We start from the raw sequence: 20,295 nt of genomic DNA, 5'->3' as shown, positions 1-20,295 counted from the left end.
TCCAAATATATGATAAAGATAGGCTACTGGTAAGCAAGATGTTGCTACATACAGCGTATCTTACACATATTTTCTTAATACAGGTTAGCCAGAACATGTATATTTCATCTGTATTTTACCTGCAAACTGTTCAAATATCTCTGATTTGTGGAAATATGCATATGCATCAATAAATAATAAACCCAAAGATTACTTTTACATACTGACGATGCTTTCAAAGATTTGAACGTCAGGATGATGTCGGATGAAAAGGCACAAGCTCTCCCTCAACTCTACATGGAGAATTGTCTTGACGCCTACTGATGACGTCATTAACTACAGACACAGGTCACATGACCTAAATGACTGCTATACAAAATTACCAGCCGAGGGTGCTAAATGACAAATGAAATAACCAGACATCGCAAGCTGCAAAAACTCATTTCAGGGAGGTAGCACCATCAATTTGCGGGAGTCTTCCGGGAGAGGTGGGATGTCTGCAATAGAGTAGCTCCTTAGCAGCCGGCCAGCTAGTTTAAATAACGTTAGTTATGCTAATGAATGAATGACACCTGTTAAACTCACCTCAACATGTCTTTTACAGTCTTAACCCACCATGGGCAATAGAAAAGTCACTGTTGCAAACAGTGCAGCGAGCAACACTGTCATTATTTTTGACCCCTACTAGGCAGGGGTACACTTTAGTGTGGTCTGGAGTGACGTACATTTTATATTTTCTTTTTTTGGAACACTCTCGCTCTCTCCCTCTCTCGCTCGTGGTCGCTTTTACTCGTGCTCGCTCTCTCTCTCTCCTAGTCGCTCACTTGCGCTCGCTCTTGCTTTCTTGCTCTCGCGCTTTCTCTCTCGTGGTTGCTCACTTGCGCTCACTCTCACTCGCACTTGCTTTCTTGCTCTTGCGCTCGGTCTCTCGCTCTTTCTTGCGCGTTCTGTCACGCTCACTCTCAAAAAAATCAATTTCTGGGACATTGTATATAATTTGCAGGCATCAGGGAGCCGCTATTAATATGCGGGAGACTCCTGGAACTTCCGGGAGAGGTGGGATGTCTGAAATAACTGACTTAGGGCAGCACACTCCCCGCCTGGTATCCCTAGATCCACAATTTAACACTTCCACAGTTCACCTCTAAATGAGGAAGTCTCTCATTCCTAGTCCTCAGAGGACAGCAGCAGGACCACTTCAGCCACAGGCCTGAGTAACATTGTTCCATCACCACTGTTGATCTTCACCTCAACCTTACAGACTCTTTCGTCCTTGCTGGGAAATACCTGAGTTATGACTCCTAAAGGCCAGTCACTTCTCTTGGATTGACAATCCCTCATAAGCACTACAGATCCTGGAGTGACATTTGGCTTACTGGATGTCCATTTCTTTCCTAACTTCAAGGTAGACAAGTATTGTTTGCGCCATCTGTGCCAGGAGTACTGGTGAGGCTTTGTACCTGCCGCCATTGTCTCTTGTACAGATCCTTGCTGTCGATCTCACCTGGAGGAATGGGATAAGGGCCGCTTTTCTTTGTGAGCAGCGTGGCAGGAGTGAGAATGAATGGATCTTCTGCATCTGTAGACACGGGCACTAGAGGTCTGTTGTTCACAATGGCCATCACCTCGGCCATAAAGGTGGTGGGCACCTCATGAGTGAGTCTAGAAGGCCCTGACTGGAGAAGCATGGAGTCCAGGATTTTGCGGGTGATGCCAATCATTCTCTCCCATGCCCTTCCCATACAGCAGGAATAAGGCGGATTGAATGTCCACGTACAGCCCTTTTCTGAGAGATACCTCTTCACCACATCTTCATCAACATTGGAGGCCATTCCTAGACCTTTGCATGCTCCCATGAAATTCGTTCCCTGGTCAGAACTGATTTGCTTGTCTGGCCCACGGATCACCAGGAATCTTCTCAAGGCATTTATAAAACCTGAGTTGTCCAAGGACTCAATGACCTTGAGGTGGATGGCTCTGATGCTTAAACAGGTAAATAAGACTGCCCATCTTTTACTTTCGGCGTGGCCACCCCTCATACGGAGCGCAGAGATGGTCCAGGGTCCAAATACATCAACACCAGCATGCATGAAATCAGGAGGTAAGTCAGCCATTTTCTGGACTTCACATGTCCCCCGAAGCTTACCGCAGGTGATGCACTTGAAGATGAAACTGCCTACACACCTTTTGGCACCCACAATCCAGTAACTAGCTGAGCGTACAGCGCCCTCAGTAAAGTGTGAACTTGATGTTGTGACTCCACGTGGTAATGTTGCACAAGGAGGGACGTAACATGATGCCATCTGGGAATGATTAGGGGCCTCTTCTCTTCATGTCCCAACTGCGATTACTGTATACGTACTCTGACTCTTAATAGGCCATCCTCACCAATAAATGGATCTAGAATCCTCAGAGAACTGTCCTTAGGGATATCTCTTTGGGTCCTGATGCATTCCATTTCTTCAGCATAAGTTTCCTGTGGCACAGATTGAATGATGACATTTTTGCTCTGACTGAGTTCCTCCACTGTGTATGTTGTCACGCAATGATGCTATCCCTTACAGCTCCCTATAGAATCTTCTGCGGTCTTCTTGAAAAGGCATGCAATACATCTGAGACAAGATATGGCGTGAGTAAGAGACCTCCAGGTAGAAAAGTGCTCAAAGTGCTGAGATCCAAGTCGGCTGTCTTGAGAGAAGTTTTCCCTGGCTGAGATGAGAACACAGGCCCGGTCAACCAGGTGGTGTCTTTCAGACGGGCTGGAGGGATGGACCTTGTGGCATGGTCCGCAGGGTTGTGTTCAGTGGACACATAATGCCATTGTTGTGGCTGTGTGCCCCTCCTGATCCTCCGGATCCAATTGTTGACATAAATGTAGAATCTCCACTTTTCGTTATAAATGTAGTCCAGAACTACCTTGCTGACTGTATAGAAAGTGACTGCATCACACTCAATGTCAATCTCAAAGGTAATGAGCTCCGCCATGTCCACAGCCATTACCGCAGCATACAACTCTAACCAAGGTATAGTTTGTTCTGGATGTGGAGCTAATCTTGCCTCGCCTAATATAAAGCCTATGTGGCAGTTCCCTCCTGCGTCTGAGATCTTTAGACAGGCAACTGCAGCTACTGCCTTATCTGAAGCATCCGAAAAGCCACAGCAATCCTTGCGCTGGGCCTCTGTTGAAGACACAATAATGTATGGCCTTGGGATCTTCAGGTGCTGAAGCTCTTTTAAGGATTCTCTCCACTTTTCCCATAGTTCTTCTTTGTCTGGAGGTAATGGAGCATACCAATCACTCGTCTCCATTGAGAGTTCTTGAAGTAAGGCCTTGCCTCGTATAGTGACCGGTGCTACGAATCCCAACAGGTCATATAAGCTGTTCACTGTTGATAATACACCCCGGCAAGTGAACGGCTTCCTTTCTTCTGCCACCTGGAATAGGAAAGTGTCTGCCTTCAAGTCCCAGCTGCGCTATATAGGTAGGGAGTTGACACCAAGATCCAGATCTTTAAGGTCACTGGCGTGATCCTCAGTGGGGAATGCCTCCATGACCTCTCTGCTGTTTCAGGCTATTTTATGTAGCCTGAGGTTGGAGCAAGCCAGCATGCTCTGTGTTTTTTTGAGCAGGTCTATGGCAGCCTCTGATGTGGACAGGGACTTAAGTCCATCATCAACGTAAGAGTCTCTTTCAACGAACTGCTTTGCATCCTTGCCAAACTCCCTCTCCCCTTCTTCAGCAGCTTGTCTGAGACAGTGAATGGCGACTGCTGGTGATGGACTATTCCCACAGACGTGCACTTTCATGCGCTACTCCGTGATGTCATTTTCCAGGTTGTCTCGATACCAAAGAAATCTCAGGAAATTTCTGTCTTTTGGCCTGACGACAAAGCAGCGGAACGTCTGTCGTATGTCCACTGTGATGGCAATGGAGTCCTTACGAAAGCGGATAAGTACCTCAAGAAGATTGTTGTTGAGTTCCGGGCTAGTCAGGAGGACCTGATACAGTGAGACTCCCTTGTGTTGAGCACTTGATTCAAAGACCACCCGAATCTGGCCTGGTTTCTTTGGATGGGAAACCCCAAAGCAAGGGAGGTACCCACATTCTTCATCTCTTCCAAGGGGAGGAGCTACCTCTGCGTGGCCATTCTGGAATATCTTTTCCATAAATGAGATGAAATGATCCTTCAACTCAGGCTCTTGTTAAAGGAGCAGCACAGTGAAGAAAGACAGTCTGCTGCTTGTTACCTGTTGTCGGGAAGGCGAGGTCGTGGCTCTCTGAATGGCAGGGGAGCTACCCAGCTATTGTTCTCATCTTTATAGGCTCCCTGTTCCATAGTCTTCAGAAAGGGTATATCCTCAACTGAAGGGCCCGTCTTGTCATCATCTTCTGTCTGTTGAAAGACACTCATCCCAGGTGGTCTCCATAGTCCTCACATGTGGGACCCTCCACATGGACAGGTGCAGGGAGACCTGGGCCTTGCTGCCGTACCACTTTTCCTTTACGACATAGCGATTAGGGCATGGTTCAAAGATGGAGTGGTGGCTATTTTCCAGAGTGTTGGTATAGTAGGTGCTCACAGAGTCCGGCTTGTGGACATTTCCTAGACAGACATTGCCAACAATTACCCATCCCAAGCCCATAGGGGGAGTCATATGGCCCACTTATCTGTTTCCATATGTTATGGATGCTCTTCCAAGCAGGATCATGATGGGAGCCTGAGGGTCGAGCTCTGGGATCTTTTGTGCCAGAGGTTTCAGATCAGCCCGACGCAGTGCTGCTTCTGGTGTGGGGATTTCAGAGTGATTATTCAGAATTACACTACACCCAATCAGTGTTAGTAGACAGAGAATAACCTGCCCGTCCATGGATTCCACCTGAAAGCCATGCGCTCTTATGCCTGCTGCCTCAACCACACCAGCACGTCTTGAGTAAGTAAAGAGAATTGTGGCCTTTGATTTTAAAAAGGTCAGAGAACTCAGACTTTACCAATGAGCGATTACTCTAATCGTCCAGTATCGCATATAACCTGATTGCCTTTTCCTGCTTGCCAGCTGGGTATACTTTCACGAGACAGATCTTTGAGCACGATTTTCTAGTGAGGTCTCCCCCACAGACCTGTGTACAGCTTGAGGAAACAGAAGCTTCTTCAATATTGTTCCCTTCCTCCCCACTATGTTCACGTGCAGGGGTTTGGGCCTTTGAGGATCAAGGAGCAGGTCCAGGGTGCAGGGCTGAGGTGTGACTCTCGCTTCCACATACAGCACACTTTATGCTGCTGTCACAGTTTTTGGCTCGATGTGCTGATGATGCACAGCATTTGTAGCAGATGCCATGCTGCTTTAAAAATGGTTTCCTGTTCTCCATGGACTTTTCCCTAACTCCACGGCATTTTTGGAGGGGGTGCAGTTTATTGTGTAAGCGGCATTGCCTAGCAGGATCCAATTTACTCTTACGTGCTGTGTCAGCCGAAGAGGAGGTGTAAGGAGACACTTCAGTCTTGTGGACTGAGATTGGAGGCCTCTGACTGCTGTACTTAGGAGCTGACTTTCCCATCACTGGAAGGTCAGTACTGTCTGGAATGAGAGAGAAGCTGGGATCATTTCGCATCTTGGCTTGCTGACAAACGAAATCCACAAAGTAGGCCAATGGTGGAAAGTGAACATTATGCTGTTCCTTGAACTTAACACCGTACGAGAGCCATCCCTCCTGCAAATTATATGGTGGCTTTTGTACAATGGGGTTGATACCACGGGCTGTGTCTAAGTAGGCGAGTCCCGGCAGGTCCCCATCAGATTTAGCGGCTTCAAGCTCTATTAACAAGTCATCTAGCTCTCTTAGCTTCCTGTGGTCCTTGTTAGAGATCTTAGGGAAGCTATCCACTCTCCTGAGCAGCACATTCTCAATGATCTCTAACACTCGTCAAGTCTGTTCCAAGCCATTTTGAGCCCTCTGTGGGGGTGGTGGACACGCACAGCTCTTATCCCTTTCACATGTTCAGCTGACTCAGTACCTAGCCACTTCACCAAGAGGTCCATCTCTTCACTGTCTGTAAGGTTTAGACCTCGTATGGCATTCAGGAATGATGCTTTCTAAGCCCTGTAACTCTCAGGACGGTCACTGCAGAAGCCCTGCGGACACAAGTTCATGTCTTGCAAAAAACCTGACAAAGTCCGACATGCCCTGACTATCAGCAGGATTAGCCTGTTGGGCCTCTGCATACTGGTGTGCTTGAGGATGATCTCTGTCATTAGGTACCTCTGTGTAACTCATGCAATCCATGGCTCCTTTTGAACTCCGCACTATCTGGGGCTTTCTACCCGAAGGGTGTGACGTGCGAGCGTCAGTGTGCCTTCCAACGAATGAAATATACTCCTGAGGATGACGGTCATGACTGGGCTTACCATCCTGAATGTGACACTCCCAGTAGCTTTGGGTGCACACTGTACAACAGTGGCTGGTTGATTAACACTGTTAGTAGAGACTCCTTCTAATGTAGGTGTTGACTGATAGGTAGCATGTTTTGCCTGCTCTTCCACATAATCTTTTGTGCGCTCTGCTGAATCATGGGTTTGAAGATCAATTTTGGAGCTGAGGTCCTCATTTTGCTCTTCCATGGCTGCCTCTAACGCTTCAGCTTTAGCTACCACAGCTGCAGCTCTTTTCTCCCCTTGATGGGCATCAAGTGATACCTCTAAGCGTGCTTGTTCCATTTTGATTTGGCTTTCCTTTTCTGCAAATGCTGCCTCCACTTTAGCAGCTTGGGCTTCAGCACGAGCTAAGGCTGCGGCCGCACTGATGGAGGAGGTATATGATCGTCTAGATGAAGACAAACCTGAGGCAGAAGACTTTGTCGGTTGTGACTGAGATCCTGATGACTTTTTGTACGACATTTTGAGAAGAGAATTGCCTTCGTATTCCAGAAAGTGTCGTTTTACCTGTCCTCTTCACATGCTTTGCATGAACTGACAGGTAGATAAACTCCATCCCCAAATACTACACTGCCAAAGACATTCCAAGTTGACTTTCTTTAATGTAGCAACTGGAGGTAGGGTAAAACTGACAGAAAGCAAACATACAATCAAAAGGTGTCCAAATTCCTGTTATGGTTAAGAACAAGGCAAGTATTAAGTATACCACAAATGATACAACATTATACACAAGATACTGTATACAAATAAGTTCCAAATATATGATAAAGATAGGCTACTGGTAAGCAAGATGTTGCTACATACAATATATCTTATGCATATTTTCTCAATACAGGTTAGCCAGAACATGTGGCCCGCATGAATATTCCATCTGTATTTTATCTGCACACAAAGTGTTCAAATATCTCTGATTTGTGGAAATATGCATCAATAAATAATAAACCCAAAGATTACTTTTACATACTGACGATGCTTTCAAAGACTTGAACGTCAGGATGATGTCTGATGAAAAAGCACAAGCTCTCCCTCAACTCTACATGGAGAATTGTCTTGACGCCTACTGATGACGTCATTAACTACAGACACAGATCACAGGACCTAAATGACTGCTATACAAAATTACCAGCCGAGGTTGCTAAATGACAAATAAAAATAACTGAACCAAGACAGCACACTCACTGAGAGGGGGTGTGGGAAAAACTCTAAAAGTTAGTTCCACATATTAGCCAACAACAATCAGAATCAGGTTTATTATCACTGATATATTTCATGAAATTTGTTATTATTTTATGTCTACAAAGTTCATTTTCAGATTCTGAGTTTAAATCACTCTGAAGTCTCTCTACATTTCAAAAGAATAACCTAATAGATAATTACAATTGTATTCATGCTCTGTACACAAAAGCATTAGGGAGATTTCACGAAAATCTATTGAATATTGAATGCATAGATAAGAGTGAATGTGGAGAGGATATTTCCTATAGTGGGGAAGTCGAGGGCCAGAGGCACAGCCTCAGAATAGAGGGACACCCTTTTAGGACAGAAATGAGGAGGAATTTCTTTAGCCAGAGAGAGGTGAAACTAAGGAATTCATTGCCATGGATGGCTGTGGAGGCCAAGTCATGGCATAGATTTAAAGCAGAGGCTAATAAGTTCTTTATTATTATGGGTACTGAAGGTTACAGGGAGAATGCACGAGAATGGTGTTGAGACAAATAATAAATCAGCCATGATGGAATGAGGGAACAGACCAGATGAGCCAATAATTTTGCTCCTATATTTTACGAAAATCTTGGAAGTCAAATTCACCATTATTGCAGGAAAGCTATGAGCCAGCTAATTCCTTTCTCCAGATTACAAACAGGAATATCCAATGTCAAGTTTGATGATTTGGCCTGGGCGATCATGTCTTTCCATCCATCAATGTCCCTGACCCTCCAAATTGTAGTTGTTTCCTCCCCTGTTTCTAACCATCATGTTACTCCACCTATCATTCTCATTCTCTGTCTGCCTCTGCTTATTTTTCCTTCCAGCTTTCCAGCTGTAACTAAATGTTCTGATGTCTCTCTTCGCATGATGTGTCCAAAGAATTTTGATTGCATTATTTTAAGCAATGTATGTTTTGCTTTCGTTCTCTGTAAAACTTCTACGTTGGTTATCCTGTCCATATATGATATGCATAGCATTCTTCTGAGGAACCACATCTCTGCTGCATTGATTTCTTTTCCCATTGCATTTGTGATGGTCCATGACTCACAGCCATACATCAATAGGAAGAATGTAGCAACTGAGAGTTCTAAGGCGGATGTCAATTGCCATTTTCTTGTTCGTTAGGATGTTTCTCATTTCTGCAAATGCTGTTCTTATCATTGCTATTCTTACTTTTATGTCTGTTTAACATTTGCCATCAGATGTTACCATGATCCAAAGTACTTGAAGTTGTGAACTTGTTTCAGGATTTCATTTCCCAATAAAATCCTACAGTTTGGGATATCAAGTTTCTTTGACGCTACCATTATTTCAGTTTTCTTTTTGTTTAAGGTTAGGCTAAGTTTTTTGCTCTCTGTGTTGATGGTAGATACTAGTTTCTGTAAATTTACTTCACTGTTTACTATCAGTACTGCATCATCCACATAGCAGAGGTTGTTGATATTGTATCCTCCTATACTTATTCCAGGTAGGTCTTGTATGGTTCTCGTAATGTTTTCACTGCACAGGGAGAACAGTTCTGGTGATAGAACATAACCCTGTCTGACTTCTTGCTTTATTGGCGGATATTCACCAATCTCATTGTCTATCCGTATGGCTGCACTTTGTTGCCAGTAGAGATTCCTGATCATTCTTAGATCTTTTCCGTGGATATTAATATCTTTAACCATTTTCATGATGACTTGGTGTTTCAACTGCGTCAAAGGCTTTTGTGTAGTCAATGAAACAGAAGAATAGGTCTTGTTGTACTTCTATTGACCTTTTGATAATATTCCTGAGAATATAAGTGGCGTTTGATGTTCTCTTGCTTTCGACAAAGCCGTACTGTTCTTCATTGATCTCTGGTTTAATTTTCTTATTTTGAGCATGATGATTCTAAGTAGAATTTTTGTGAGGTGGCTCATTAAGCTAATTGTTCTGTGGTGCCCACACTCTGTTGCACCTGGTTTCTTTGGCATTGCAATGAATTCTGTCTTTAAAAGATCTTCTGGTACTTTGCCACTGTTGTATATTCTATTCAATAAGATTGTTAATTTTTCTGCACCAAAATCTTCTAGCACTTCATACAGTTCAACAGCAATATTACCATTTCCCCTTTCACATTTTCTTCATAGCATATTCCACTTCTTCTTTCAGTGTTGCTGGGCCCTCGTTGTTGTTGCCAATATCAAAGTTGTCCTCTTGGTCTTGTCGTCATATAGGTCTTTGATGTATTCTGACCATCTTTGCATTATTTTTCCTTTTTCAATAATTGTAGAGCTGTCTTTTGCTTTTATACATCCTGTTGTTGCCTCGCTCTTCTTCTGATTTGTGACCTCTTTGATCTCGTCGTGTATACTTTTGCTGTTGTTGGTCTTCTGCAATTGTTCTATTAACTCACCAGTGTCTTTGCTGTGCAATTGCTCAGCAAAAGGAGGTGTAAGGCGCTCCTTCCATCCGATAGCCTACAGGTCACCCTGGGTAAGGTGTAGTACCTGTTTAGCCTCCCAATCAGGTCACATGAAGCCATGGTTTTCAGGTGGTGGATGGTTTTATAAGCAGATTCTACAACTAGAATTTATGGTTGTAAAACTAAAAATGCTGGGCAGATGAATCTGCTGATCAGTGGCCAGGGTTACCCATCCAGTATGGACACTGCAACTGAAGAAGGCAACGGGAAACCACTTCAGTATTCCTCCCTTGTACAATCACGAACTCAAATCAACTACAGTCTCAGCTCAAAGATGTGAATGGAGCCTTCATAGAAGGAGCCTCATCCATTAGAGGATCTCATGCACCACAGATGAACCTCGACCATAATCCAGCAACTGACGGCAGATTAAAAACTGAAAAGATCAGACTAGCAACCTGTATTGTAAGAACCCTTAACCAACCTGGTAAACTAGACCACATCAAACAGGAAATGAAAAGATTAAAAATCAACATCTTGGGATTGTATGAGATAAGGTGGAAAGGAGCTGGTAAAACAATCTTAGAGGGATATACAAGTCGATCTTCACTAATCCGACTACCTGTAATCTGGTTCCTTTGATAATCTGCACTGATTTCAAATTTTCCGTGCAACTGTAATTTCAAATGTTCTGGGCCACCATATCAATCTGCTGCGCATTGTTTTGGTTGGGCTAGATCTGTTCACATGTCAGCGTGTTCTTGTAAGCACAGACAGGCGATTTCTGCTTGTTTTCCTGCATTTATTAATATCATTTGCTTGAGGCGTATATGCCCAGCACCCGCCCGCAGCAGGGGAGCTGGCGTGCGCTGGGTCGATCCGCCTTCTCGCCTGCCTGCCAGCAGTCACGCATTGCCCTCTGGCGTCACCCGGCCAGCGCTCCGTTCTCTTCTGTCTACGACCTCAGATTAGATGTGGTGACGCGCTGAATTTAAGCATATTACTAAGTACAGGAAAAGAAACTAACAAGGATTCCCTCAGTAACTGCGAGTTCAATGTAGTCTTTGGGGTAACTGCAAGTCTATGTCTTTGCTATTGCTTAGCTCACGCTTGAGTGCTGATAGAGGGTCTGCTTTATTTTTTGCTGGTGGGAAGGGGGGATTTTTGCCTGCTGCTGTTTACACGCAGGAGGGAGGAGAGCTGGGGGAACTTAGGGGTTCTAACATTCAGGATCTATTCCTGTGGATTGGAGGGTGGCTAATGTTGTCCCTCTCTTCAAGAAGGGAGGAAGAGAGAAAACAGGGAATTATAGACCAGTTAGCCTGATGTCGGTGGTGGGAAAGATGTTGGAGTCAATTATAAAAGATGAAATTACGACACATCTGGATAGCAGTAACAGGATCGGTCCGAGTCAGCATGGATTTACAAAGGGGAAATCATGCTTGACTAATCTTCTGGAATTTTTTAAGGATGTAACTATGAAAATGGACAAGGGACAGCCAGTGGATGTAGTGTACCTGGATTTTCAGAAAACCTTTGATAAAGTCCCACATAGGAGATTAGTGGGCAAAATTAGGGCACATGGTATTGGGGGCAAAGTACTGCCATGGATTGAAAAACTGGCTGGCTAACAGAGAACAAAGAGTAGCGATTAACGGGTCCCTTTCGGAATGGCAGGTGGTGAGCAGTGGGGTACCGCAGGGTTCAGTGCTGGGACCGCAGCTGTTTACAATATATATTAATGATTTAGGTGAGGGAATTAAAAGTAACATTAGCAAATTTGCTGATGACACAAAGCTGGGTGGCAGTGTGAAAGGTGAGGAGGATGTTATGAGAATGCAGGGTGACTTGGACAGGCTGGGCGAGTGGGCAGATGCAGTTTAATGTGGATAAATGTGAGGTTATCCACTTTGGTGGCAAGAACAGGAAGGCAGATTATTATCTAAATGGAGTCAAGTTGGGAAAAGGGGAAGCACAACGAGATCTAGGTGTTCTTGTACATCAGTCACTGAAAGCAAGCATGCAAGTACAGCAGGCAGTGAAGAAAGCTAATGGCATGTTGGCCTTCATAACAAGGGGAATTGAGTATAAGTGCAAAGAGGTCCTTTTGCAGCTGTACAGGGCCCTGGTGAGACCACACCTGGAGTACTATGTGCAGTTTTGGTCTCCAAATTTGAGGAAGGACATTCTTGCTATTGAGGGAGTGCAGCGAAGGTTCATAAGGTTAATTCCCGGGATGGCGGGACTGTCATATGTCGAAAGATTGGAGCGACTAGGCTTGTATACTCTGGAATTTAGATGGCTGAGAGGGGATCTTATTGAAACATATAAGATTATTAAGGGATTGGACATGCTGGAGGCAGGAAGTATGTTCCTGCTGACGGGTCAGTCCAGAACCAGAGGCCATAGTTTAAGAATAAGGGGTAGGCCATTTAGAATGGAGTTGAGGAAAAACTTTTTCACCCAGAGAATGGTGGATATATGGAATGCTCTGCCCCCGAAAGGCTGTGGAGGCCAAGTCTCTGGATGCTTTCAAGAAAGAGATGGCTAGAGCTCTTAAAGATAGCGGAATCAAAGGTTATGGGGATAAGGCAGGAACTGGATACTGATTGTTGTCGATCAGCCATGATCACAGTGAATGGCGGTGCTGGCTCAAAGGGCCAAATAGCCTACTCCTGCACCTATTGTCTATTGTCTATATATCTGTTGTTCATTCTCTGGGGCACTCCTTTGTTTTCGTATATGTTTGCAAAGAAAAAGCATTTCAGGATGTATATTGTATACATTTATTTGACATTAAATGAACCTTTGAATCCTTTGATATTTTAAAGTTATGATGATGCGGCAGGTCAGGCAGCATCTATAGGAGGAGGTACAGTCAATGTTTCAGGCCGAAACCCTCTGTCTGGACTAACTGAAAGAAGAGAGAGTAAGAGATTTGAAAGTGGGAGAGAGAGGGGGAGATCCAAAATGACAGGAGAAGACAGGAGGGGAAGGGATGAAGCTAAGAGCTGGGAGGTTGATTGGCAAAAGGGATACAGAGTTGGAGAAGGGGGAGGATCAAGGGACATGTATGTCCGGTGCTCTCGATGCGGCCTTCTGTATATTGGTGAGTCCCGACGCAGACTGGGAGACTGGTTCGCAGAACACCTACGCTCTGTCCGCCAGAGAAAGCAGGATTTCCCAGTGGCCACACATTTTAATTCCACATCCCATTCCCATTCTGACATGTCTATCCACGGCCTCCTCTACTGTAAAGATGAAGCCACACTCAGGATGGAGGAACAACACCTTATATTCCATATGGGTAGCCTCCAACCTGATGGCATGAACACTGATTTCTCTAACTTCCATTAATGCCCCTCCTCCCCTCTTACCCCATCCCTTATTTATTTTTATTTCCTCTCTTCTTTTTTTCTTCTTCTCTCTCTCTCTGTCACTCTCACAATCACTCCTGGCCTGCCCTCCATCTTCCTCTGGGCTCCCCTCCCCCATTCTTTCTCCCTAGGCCTCCAGTCCCATGATCCTCTCCCTTCTCCAGCTCTGTATCCCTTTTGCCAATCAATTTTCCAGCTCTTAGTTTCTTCCCTCTCCCTTCCTGTCTTCTCCTATCATTTCAGATCTCCCCCTCCCCCTCCCACTTTCATTTCTCTTACTATCTCTTCTTTCAGTTAGTCCTGACGAAGGATCTTGGCCCGACACATCGACTGTACCTCTTCCTATAAGATGCTGCCTGGCCTGCTGCATTCCACCAGCATTTTGTGTGTGTTGCTTGAATTTCCAGCATCTGCCAATTTTCTCATGTTTATATTGTCTGCTGACTGTTAACCACTACAACAAGGACTACATTTAAATGGGGAGAGAATTCAAAGTTCTGAGATGCAATGGGACTTGGAGTCCTTGTACAGGATACCCTTAAGGTTAACCTCTAGTACAAGAGGGCATGACTTAAGGATTGAAGGGCGCCCATTCAGAACAGAGATGCGAAGAAATTTTTTTAGCCAGAAGGTGGTGAATCTATGGAATTTGTTGCCACGGGCAGCAGTGGAGGCCAAGTCATTGGGTGTATTTAAGGCAGAGATTGATAGGTATCTGAGTAGCTAGGGCATCAAAGGTTATGGTGAGAAGGCAGGGGAGTGGGACTAAATGTGAGAATGGATCAGCTCATGATAAAATGGCAGAGCAGACTCGATGGGCCAAATGGCCGACTTCTGTTCCTTTGTCATATGGTCTACATTTAAATGATATTTTAAGACAAATGATAGAATATGTTCAAGCTACATTTTAAGCTTTCATAGGTGTGATATGTAGTTTCAAAATCAAAGGCAATGTAGAAGGTATGAACTAGTGCATCAACAAGAAAACAGCATCTATCATCAAACAACCCCACCATCACAGCAACGGTCTCTTCTCGCTGCTACCATCAGGAAGATGGTGTAAGAGTCTTAGGCCCCACACCATCAGATTCATGACCAGTTACTTCCCTACAATCACTGCACTCTGATAACTTCACTCATCATAACATTGAACCGTTTCCATAACCTATGGACTTACTTTCAATGATGCTACCTCCCATATTCTCAGTATTATTTATTAATTTCAAAATTTGCCTTGTTTTTCACATTGGTTGTTTGTTACTCTTTATTTATGTACAGTTTATCAATATATATTACCATAAATGCCTACAGGAAAATGAAGCTCAGGGTAGTATATGGTAACATTTAATAAGGTTACTGATCGTAATTGACAGGATACTAACTTTGACAGTAAATTTACATTGACTTTCCTTGTGTTTGAAATTTGTTATTATTTTATGACTACAAAGTTCATTCTGATTCTGAAGTTAAAATCTCTCTGAAGTTTGAAGTCTCTCTGCATTTCAAAAGAATAATTCTAAACAATAATGCCTCAATTCTAAAAAAGCTTATGATCCGATAAGCTTTCTAAATTGCCTTCTTATTCTGTCCTGGCACCTTCAAAGGATTTTGCACAAATATAACTAGGTTTCCATCTGTTTTTTCTTGTTTTCAGTGTTTACTATATACTTAATTTATTATTTTTTTCTTTTTGTATGTGCACAATTTTTTTGACTTTTGTTTATGTGCGTTGTTCATTGATTCTGTTGTATTTCTTTGTATTTACTGTGAATGTCTGCAAGAAAAGGAATCTGAGGGTAGTAACTGGTGACATATATGTACTTTTAATAATAAATTTACTTTGAACAGAATTAGGAATGGGCAATTTTTGCCAACATAACTACATCCCAAAAAAACAATGAAACCTAGAGCCTAGTAGTTAATTACTATTTAGAAAGGCAACATCCTATACTAAAATAAAAGCATTCATAGCAACCAACATGCTTACTGCAAACTCCACCCCATATGCACCCTCTGACCTGCTCCATATCAAACTTAAATAGAGCCAGCTACATCATGTCCACTAGCCTCCCCAGTCTTTAAAAGGGGGTATCCATCATTAAGGACCCCCATTACCCAAAACATGCCTTCTTCTCATTGCTACCAACAAGGTACTGGTACAGGAAATGGAAGACAGACATTCAGTGTTTTAGGAACAGCTTCTTCTCCACTGCCGTCTGATTTCTGAACGAATCCATCAGCAGTATTTCACTACATTTTTTGCACCTTTTTTTGCATCACTTACTTTTTAAATTATGTATAAATGTCAGTGATATTAAACCTGATTCTGATTCTGAAACGTCAGTATTAGCAAATTTCTAACACTTTACCAAATTTCATCCAAGAGAACTATATATTATGAAATAAAGTACTTTGACAGATGGATATAAAATTGACAACTTTAAGGATATAAATGCAAGGGTTTGAGAGAAAGAAGTATCTATTTATCAGCAGTTGCAGAGCGAACGATGTTTAAAAAAACAGTACATTGATTATTTTCTTAATTTTAAGGACAAATAAATAGTGAGCCAAAGATACCTTGCATAAGAGAAATGAAATGATTGCCAGAGAAAGAGGCAAACGAATTAAGAACAAGGGCAAAATGATATAAAGAGGTCATGAGAAACATAATCAAGAACCACTGAGATGAACAAAGAATAAGCATGAGCAGAGAAACAAATGAAAGGCTAAAGCATGGACAGGGAGGATTCAGGCAGAGTGAAAGGCACCGCCAAAGAGAAAGACGAAGTTTAATAAAAATGTGGTAATACAAAGAGGCATACAATTAAAAATTTCATGTAAATAAAATTAATACTATAACATTTTATAATACAAACAACAGGAATTCTGCAGATGCTGGAAATTCAAGCAACACACTTCAAAGTTGCTGGTGAACACAGCAGGCCAGGCAGCATCTCTAGGAAGAGGTACAATCGACGTTTCAGGCTGAGACTCTTCGTCCTGACGAAGGGTCTCGGCCTGAAACGTCGACTGTACCTCTTCCTACAGATGCTGCTTGGCCTGCTGCGTTCACCAGCAACTTTGATGTGTGTTGCTTGACGTTTTATAATAATTAGGTTGAGATGTCTCACAGGAAGCAATTGACAAAGATGCTGCATGCAAATATTTGGTGAAAATAATATTTTGCCACCAAATGAAGATCAAACATATCATCTTAAACATGTGAGACTCCAGTCCTAAGCCAAAATCTATAACATATTATCTTAAAATATGGTAATATGGGAAACTTTACCTTTTTTTACTTCCCTATGCCTTTGTGAATTAACAAAATTGGGCATTAAAACGGGAACAACATGAATAAATTAGAAGTCAGAAGACTTAGCTTTTACAACAGTGTGTTTTGAAAGGTGCACAACTAAGTTTTACCAGTTCCCAATGCCCAGATAACTAGCGAGTGGTCTATTTCTAACATTTCCTGTTGTCCTAGAGCTTTTAGTTCCTTGTTTACAACTTGTGTCCTACTGTTCTAAATGACTTGAAAGAACTATGTATCTTTGCCTAGAGCACATTTTGAAAAAACTTTAATAACATACTGTGATTTACATCAGGAAGAACTTTCAAAATAATTGCTAACAGATCAAAATCCATCTTAAGCAGCCAGAATTCAAAATTTGTTTCATTTGTCTTTTGTTGAGCTCCAATAGTTTTCAAAAGTCTTAAGTACACATAGCTAGGATGATTAAGACTTTTGCACAGAACTGTAAAAAAAGTTAAAAATAGGAAGCTGGTTGGGAAATAGAAATAAGAGAACTTAGCTTTGTATTAGCTTAGTAGTATTAAGTGTTATTTGGTCTCTGGAAAGTCATAACATGCAATACTGCGCAAAAGTCTTGGGCACATACATATTATTAGTATGCCTAAGACTCTTGCACAGTACTGTATATTGGTTAATATAGGAATGTGATTGAAAAACCTAAGTAAGAGCATTTGGTTATGTATTAGTTCAGTAGTACTATGTGTTATTTGGTAAACTGGAATAACATAACAAACAGTGCAAATCTTTGGCACCCTAACTATACATATGTACTCATGCAACACACATAAAAGTTGCTGGTGAACGCAGCAGGCCAGGCAGCACCTCTAGGAAGAGGTACAGTCGACGTTTCAGGCTGAGACCCTTCGTCAGGACTAACTGAAGGAAGAGTGAGTAAGGGATTTGAAAGCTGGAGGGGGAGGGGGAGATCCAAAATGATAGGAGAAGACAGGAGGGGATGGGATGGAGCCAAGAGCTGGACAGGTGATAGGCAAAAGGGGATACGAGAGGATCATGGGACAGGAGGTCCGGGAAGAAAGACAAGGTGGGGGGGGACCCAGAGGATGAGCAAGAGGTATATTCAGAGGGACAGAGGGAGAAAAAGGAGAGTGAGAGAAAGAGCGTGTGCATTAAAATAAGTAACAGATAGGGTATGAGGGGGAGGTGGGGCATTAGCGGAAGTTAGAGAAGTCGATGTTCATGCCATCAGGTTGGAGGCTACCCAGACGGAATATAAGGTGTTGTTCCTCCAACCTGAGTGTGGCTTCATATGTACTTATGACTTTTGCACAATACTGTACATTAGCAAAACAATCTTGAGTTTTTTTTTACCTTATTCTTTTGGTGCATAATAATAAATCACATTTTGTTTTTTTGCTGTTCTGAAACTAACACTGGGAGAAATGCAATGATCATCTTCCTTGTGCCATGGTGATATTCAGGGAGCATTGTAGACTTTAAGGATGAGATGAAAAGGGACAGTCAGTTGATGATCTGTGGTACAAATTCCACAGAACAAATGCGCTTCCCCAAAAAGAATTATTTTCTTTCACAAACAGAATCCTTATACAATGAATACCTAATCTTATCAAAATACAGTCGGCCTTCCTTATCCGTGAGGGTTTGGTTCCCAGTAGAACCCTGGACCTTATTTAACCTGTCTCAGTACGGTGGACGTTAGGACCCAGAGGCGAAGCTCTGAATCCGCAGTGTTTCTGTTCACGAAAATAATCACGATAGAAAATAAAGTGGAAATAATAAAGCAATCGGAACAATTTTAAAGGATAAAGTGAGAAAGGCCCTGCCCCAATGAACCTACAATTATTACTAAGCAACGCAGTGGTTTAATTATTGGGTTTTGGATTTTTGATCCTCCACATTAACCCGGCATGGATGGAGACGTGCTCGGGAGCAGTCTGTCACTGGATCGAACTCGGGAACTTCTGTTCCCGAGCCCGGCGCTGAAACATACGTTTCTTAAGCACTTTATATGCATAGAAAGGTGAAATATATACTATATACTAAGACAAACGTTTGACTAACTGATGCTAAATAATACCGGATGTACCTGTCCCCACTTACATAGTAAGAGAACTTGTTTCTTTTTGATCCCGATCCATAATAGCCTACGCACATCCTCCCATATACTTTAAATCATCTCTAGATTACTTATAATACCTAATACAATGTAAATGCTATGTAAATAGTTGTTATACTGTATTGTTTATGGAATAATGACAAGAAAAAAGGTCTGTACATGCTTGAACAACAAGTGCTGGAAGAGCACTTCCAGGTTTTCCTGATTCGTGGTTGGTTGAATTCGTACGTGCGGAACTTGGTGATAAGGAGGGCCGACTGTCCCTTACAGCACATAGAGAACATGTTAGGGCAAGTGTCCTAGGTAAAGAATAGTCATTTTGACTTCACTAGTGTGCATTAAGCAGTTCATAAAAGTGCTATGTTGACAGAGGGTGTCTGCACTTGCAAAGATCTAGAGAAAAAGCCCATATAACTGTAAGGATGCAGAAGAATACATATCCTAAACTACTTCTGAAGCTGTCATGACCTACCTTTATCCACTGATGTGGTTTCACATTCTTCACAGTGATAGTCATCTCTGGCTGGTCCAGTAACACCTTCATATTATCACAGCTTACATCTTCACTGGTGCAGATACTAATAGGGACCATCCAGTGAGGACAGTCACTACCTGGGAAACACAGGAGAGGTGTACTTATTCATGAATGGATTTAAGCAGCAGAACCCTTCAGTAGGTTGACTCCAATTTACCTCAAAGGGAGAAAAAATAGTAACAAAATATACCAGTTGAATGAAACAGAGCATGGGATCCAAATCTAATAGCAGCTGAGATTCTTAAAATGCCTGAACAATGTATTACAATTAGACTGAAGTTGGATGGTGTAAGTAAACTACTTCCCATTCCAGCAAGTTAGTCTAAGGCCTCCCCTTTTGCCCCAATGAGGTCACACACAGGTTAGAGGAGCAGCACCTTATATTTCACCAATGTAATCTCCAACCTGATGGCATTTACACCCATTTAACTTCTGATATTGCACCCCACCCTTCCTCCCTCCATTTCCCATTCCTGTTTCCAACTCTCTATATCCTTACCTGCCTATCACCTCTGGTGCACCTCCCCCTTTTCTTTCTTCCATAGCCTTCTGTCCTCTCTCTATTAGATTCCTCTTCTCCAGCCCTTTATCTCTTTCACAAATGGACCATTCCTCCTCAGCCGCCACCTTCTTACTCTGGCCTCCTCTTCCTATCCACCCTCCTGCTGAAGGGTCTTGGCTCAAATCGTCGATTGTACACTGTTTATAGATGCTGTCTGGCCTGCTGAGTTCTCCAGCATTTTGTGTGTGTTACTTTGGATTTCCAGCATCTGCAGATTTTTTCAGGTTTGAGATTCTAGGGTGCTGGAAATCTTGAGTTCAGTAAGTCAGGTAGTATCATTACAGAAGAATACACACTTAAAAGCCAAATGTCTGTTTTTGTGTCGTACACTTGATGTCTGGACATTGGGCATGAGTCTGACTTGTTGAGTTCCTAGCATTTGTGTGTGTTGATGATGAACT

The 20,295-nt window shown here is 42.8% G+C and overlaps 1 protein-coding gene across 1 annotated transcript in view; it reads right to left on the bottom strand.

The window, feature by feature from the left end:
* LOC134341434 (puromycin-sensitive aminopeptidase-like) overlaps nt 1–20,295 on the bottom strand; it is a gene marked incomplete at its 5' end in the record, with an annotated part of 301,555 nt that overhangs the window by 96,467 nt on the left and 184,793 nt on the right. The window contains one exon of the mRNA XM_063039287.1: nt 19,270–19,409. Within this exon, the coding sequence (XP_062895357.1) occupies nt 19,270–19,409 (140 nt within the window). The remainder of the gene's footprint in view (nt 1–19,269; nt 19,410–20,295) is intronic.

This window comes from Mobula hypostoma, assembly GCF_963921235.1.
Source record: "Mobula hypostoma chromosome Y unlocalized genomic scaffold, sMobHyp1.1 SUPER_Y_unloc_3, whole genome shotgun sequence".
In the NCBI taxonomy this organism is placed as follows: domain Eukaryota; kingdom Metazoa; phylum Chordata; class Chondrichthyes; order Myliobatiformes; family Myliobatidae; genus Mobula; species Mobula hypostoma.
This window is presented reverse-complemented; position numbering and strand designations above follow the sequence as displayed.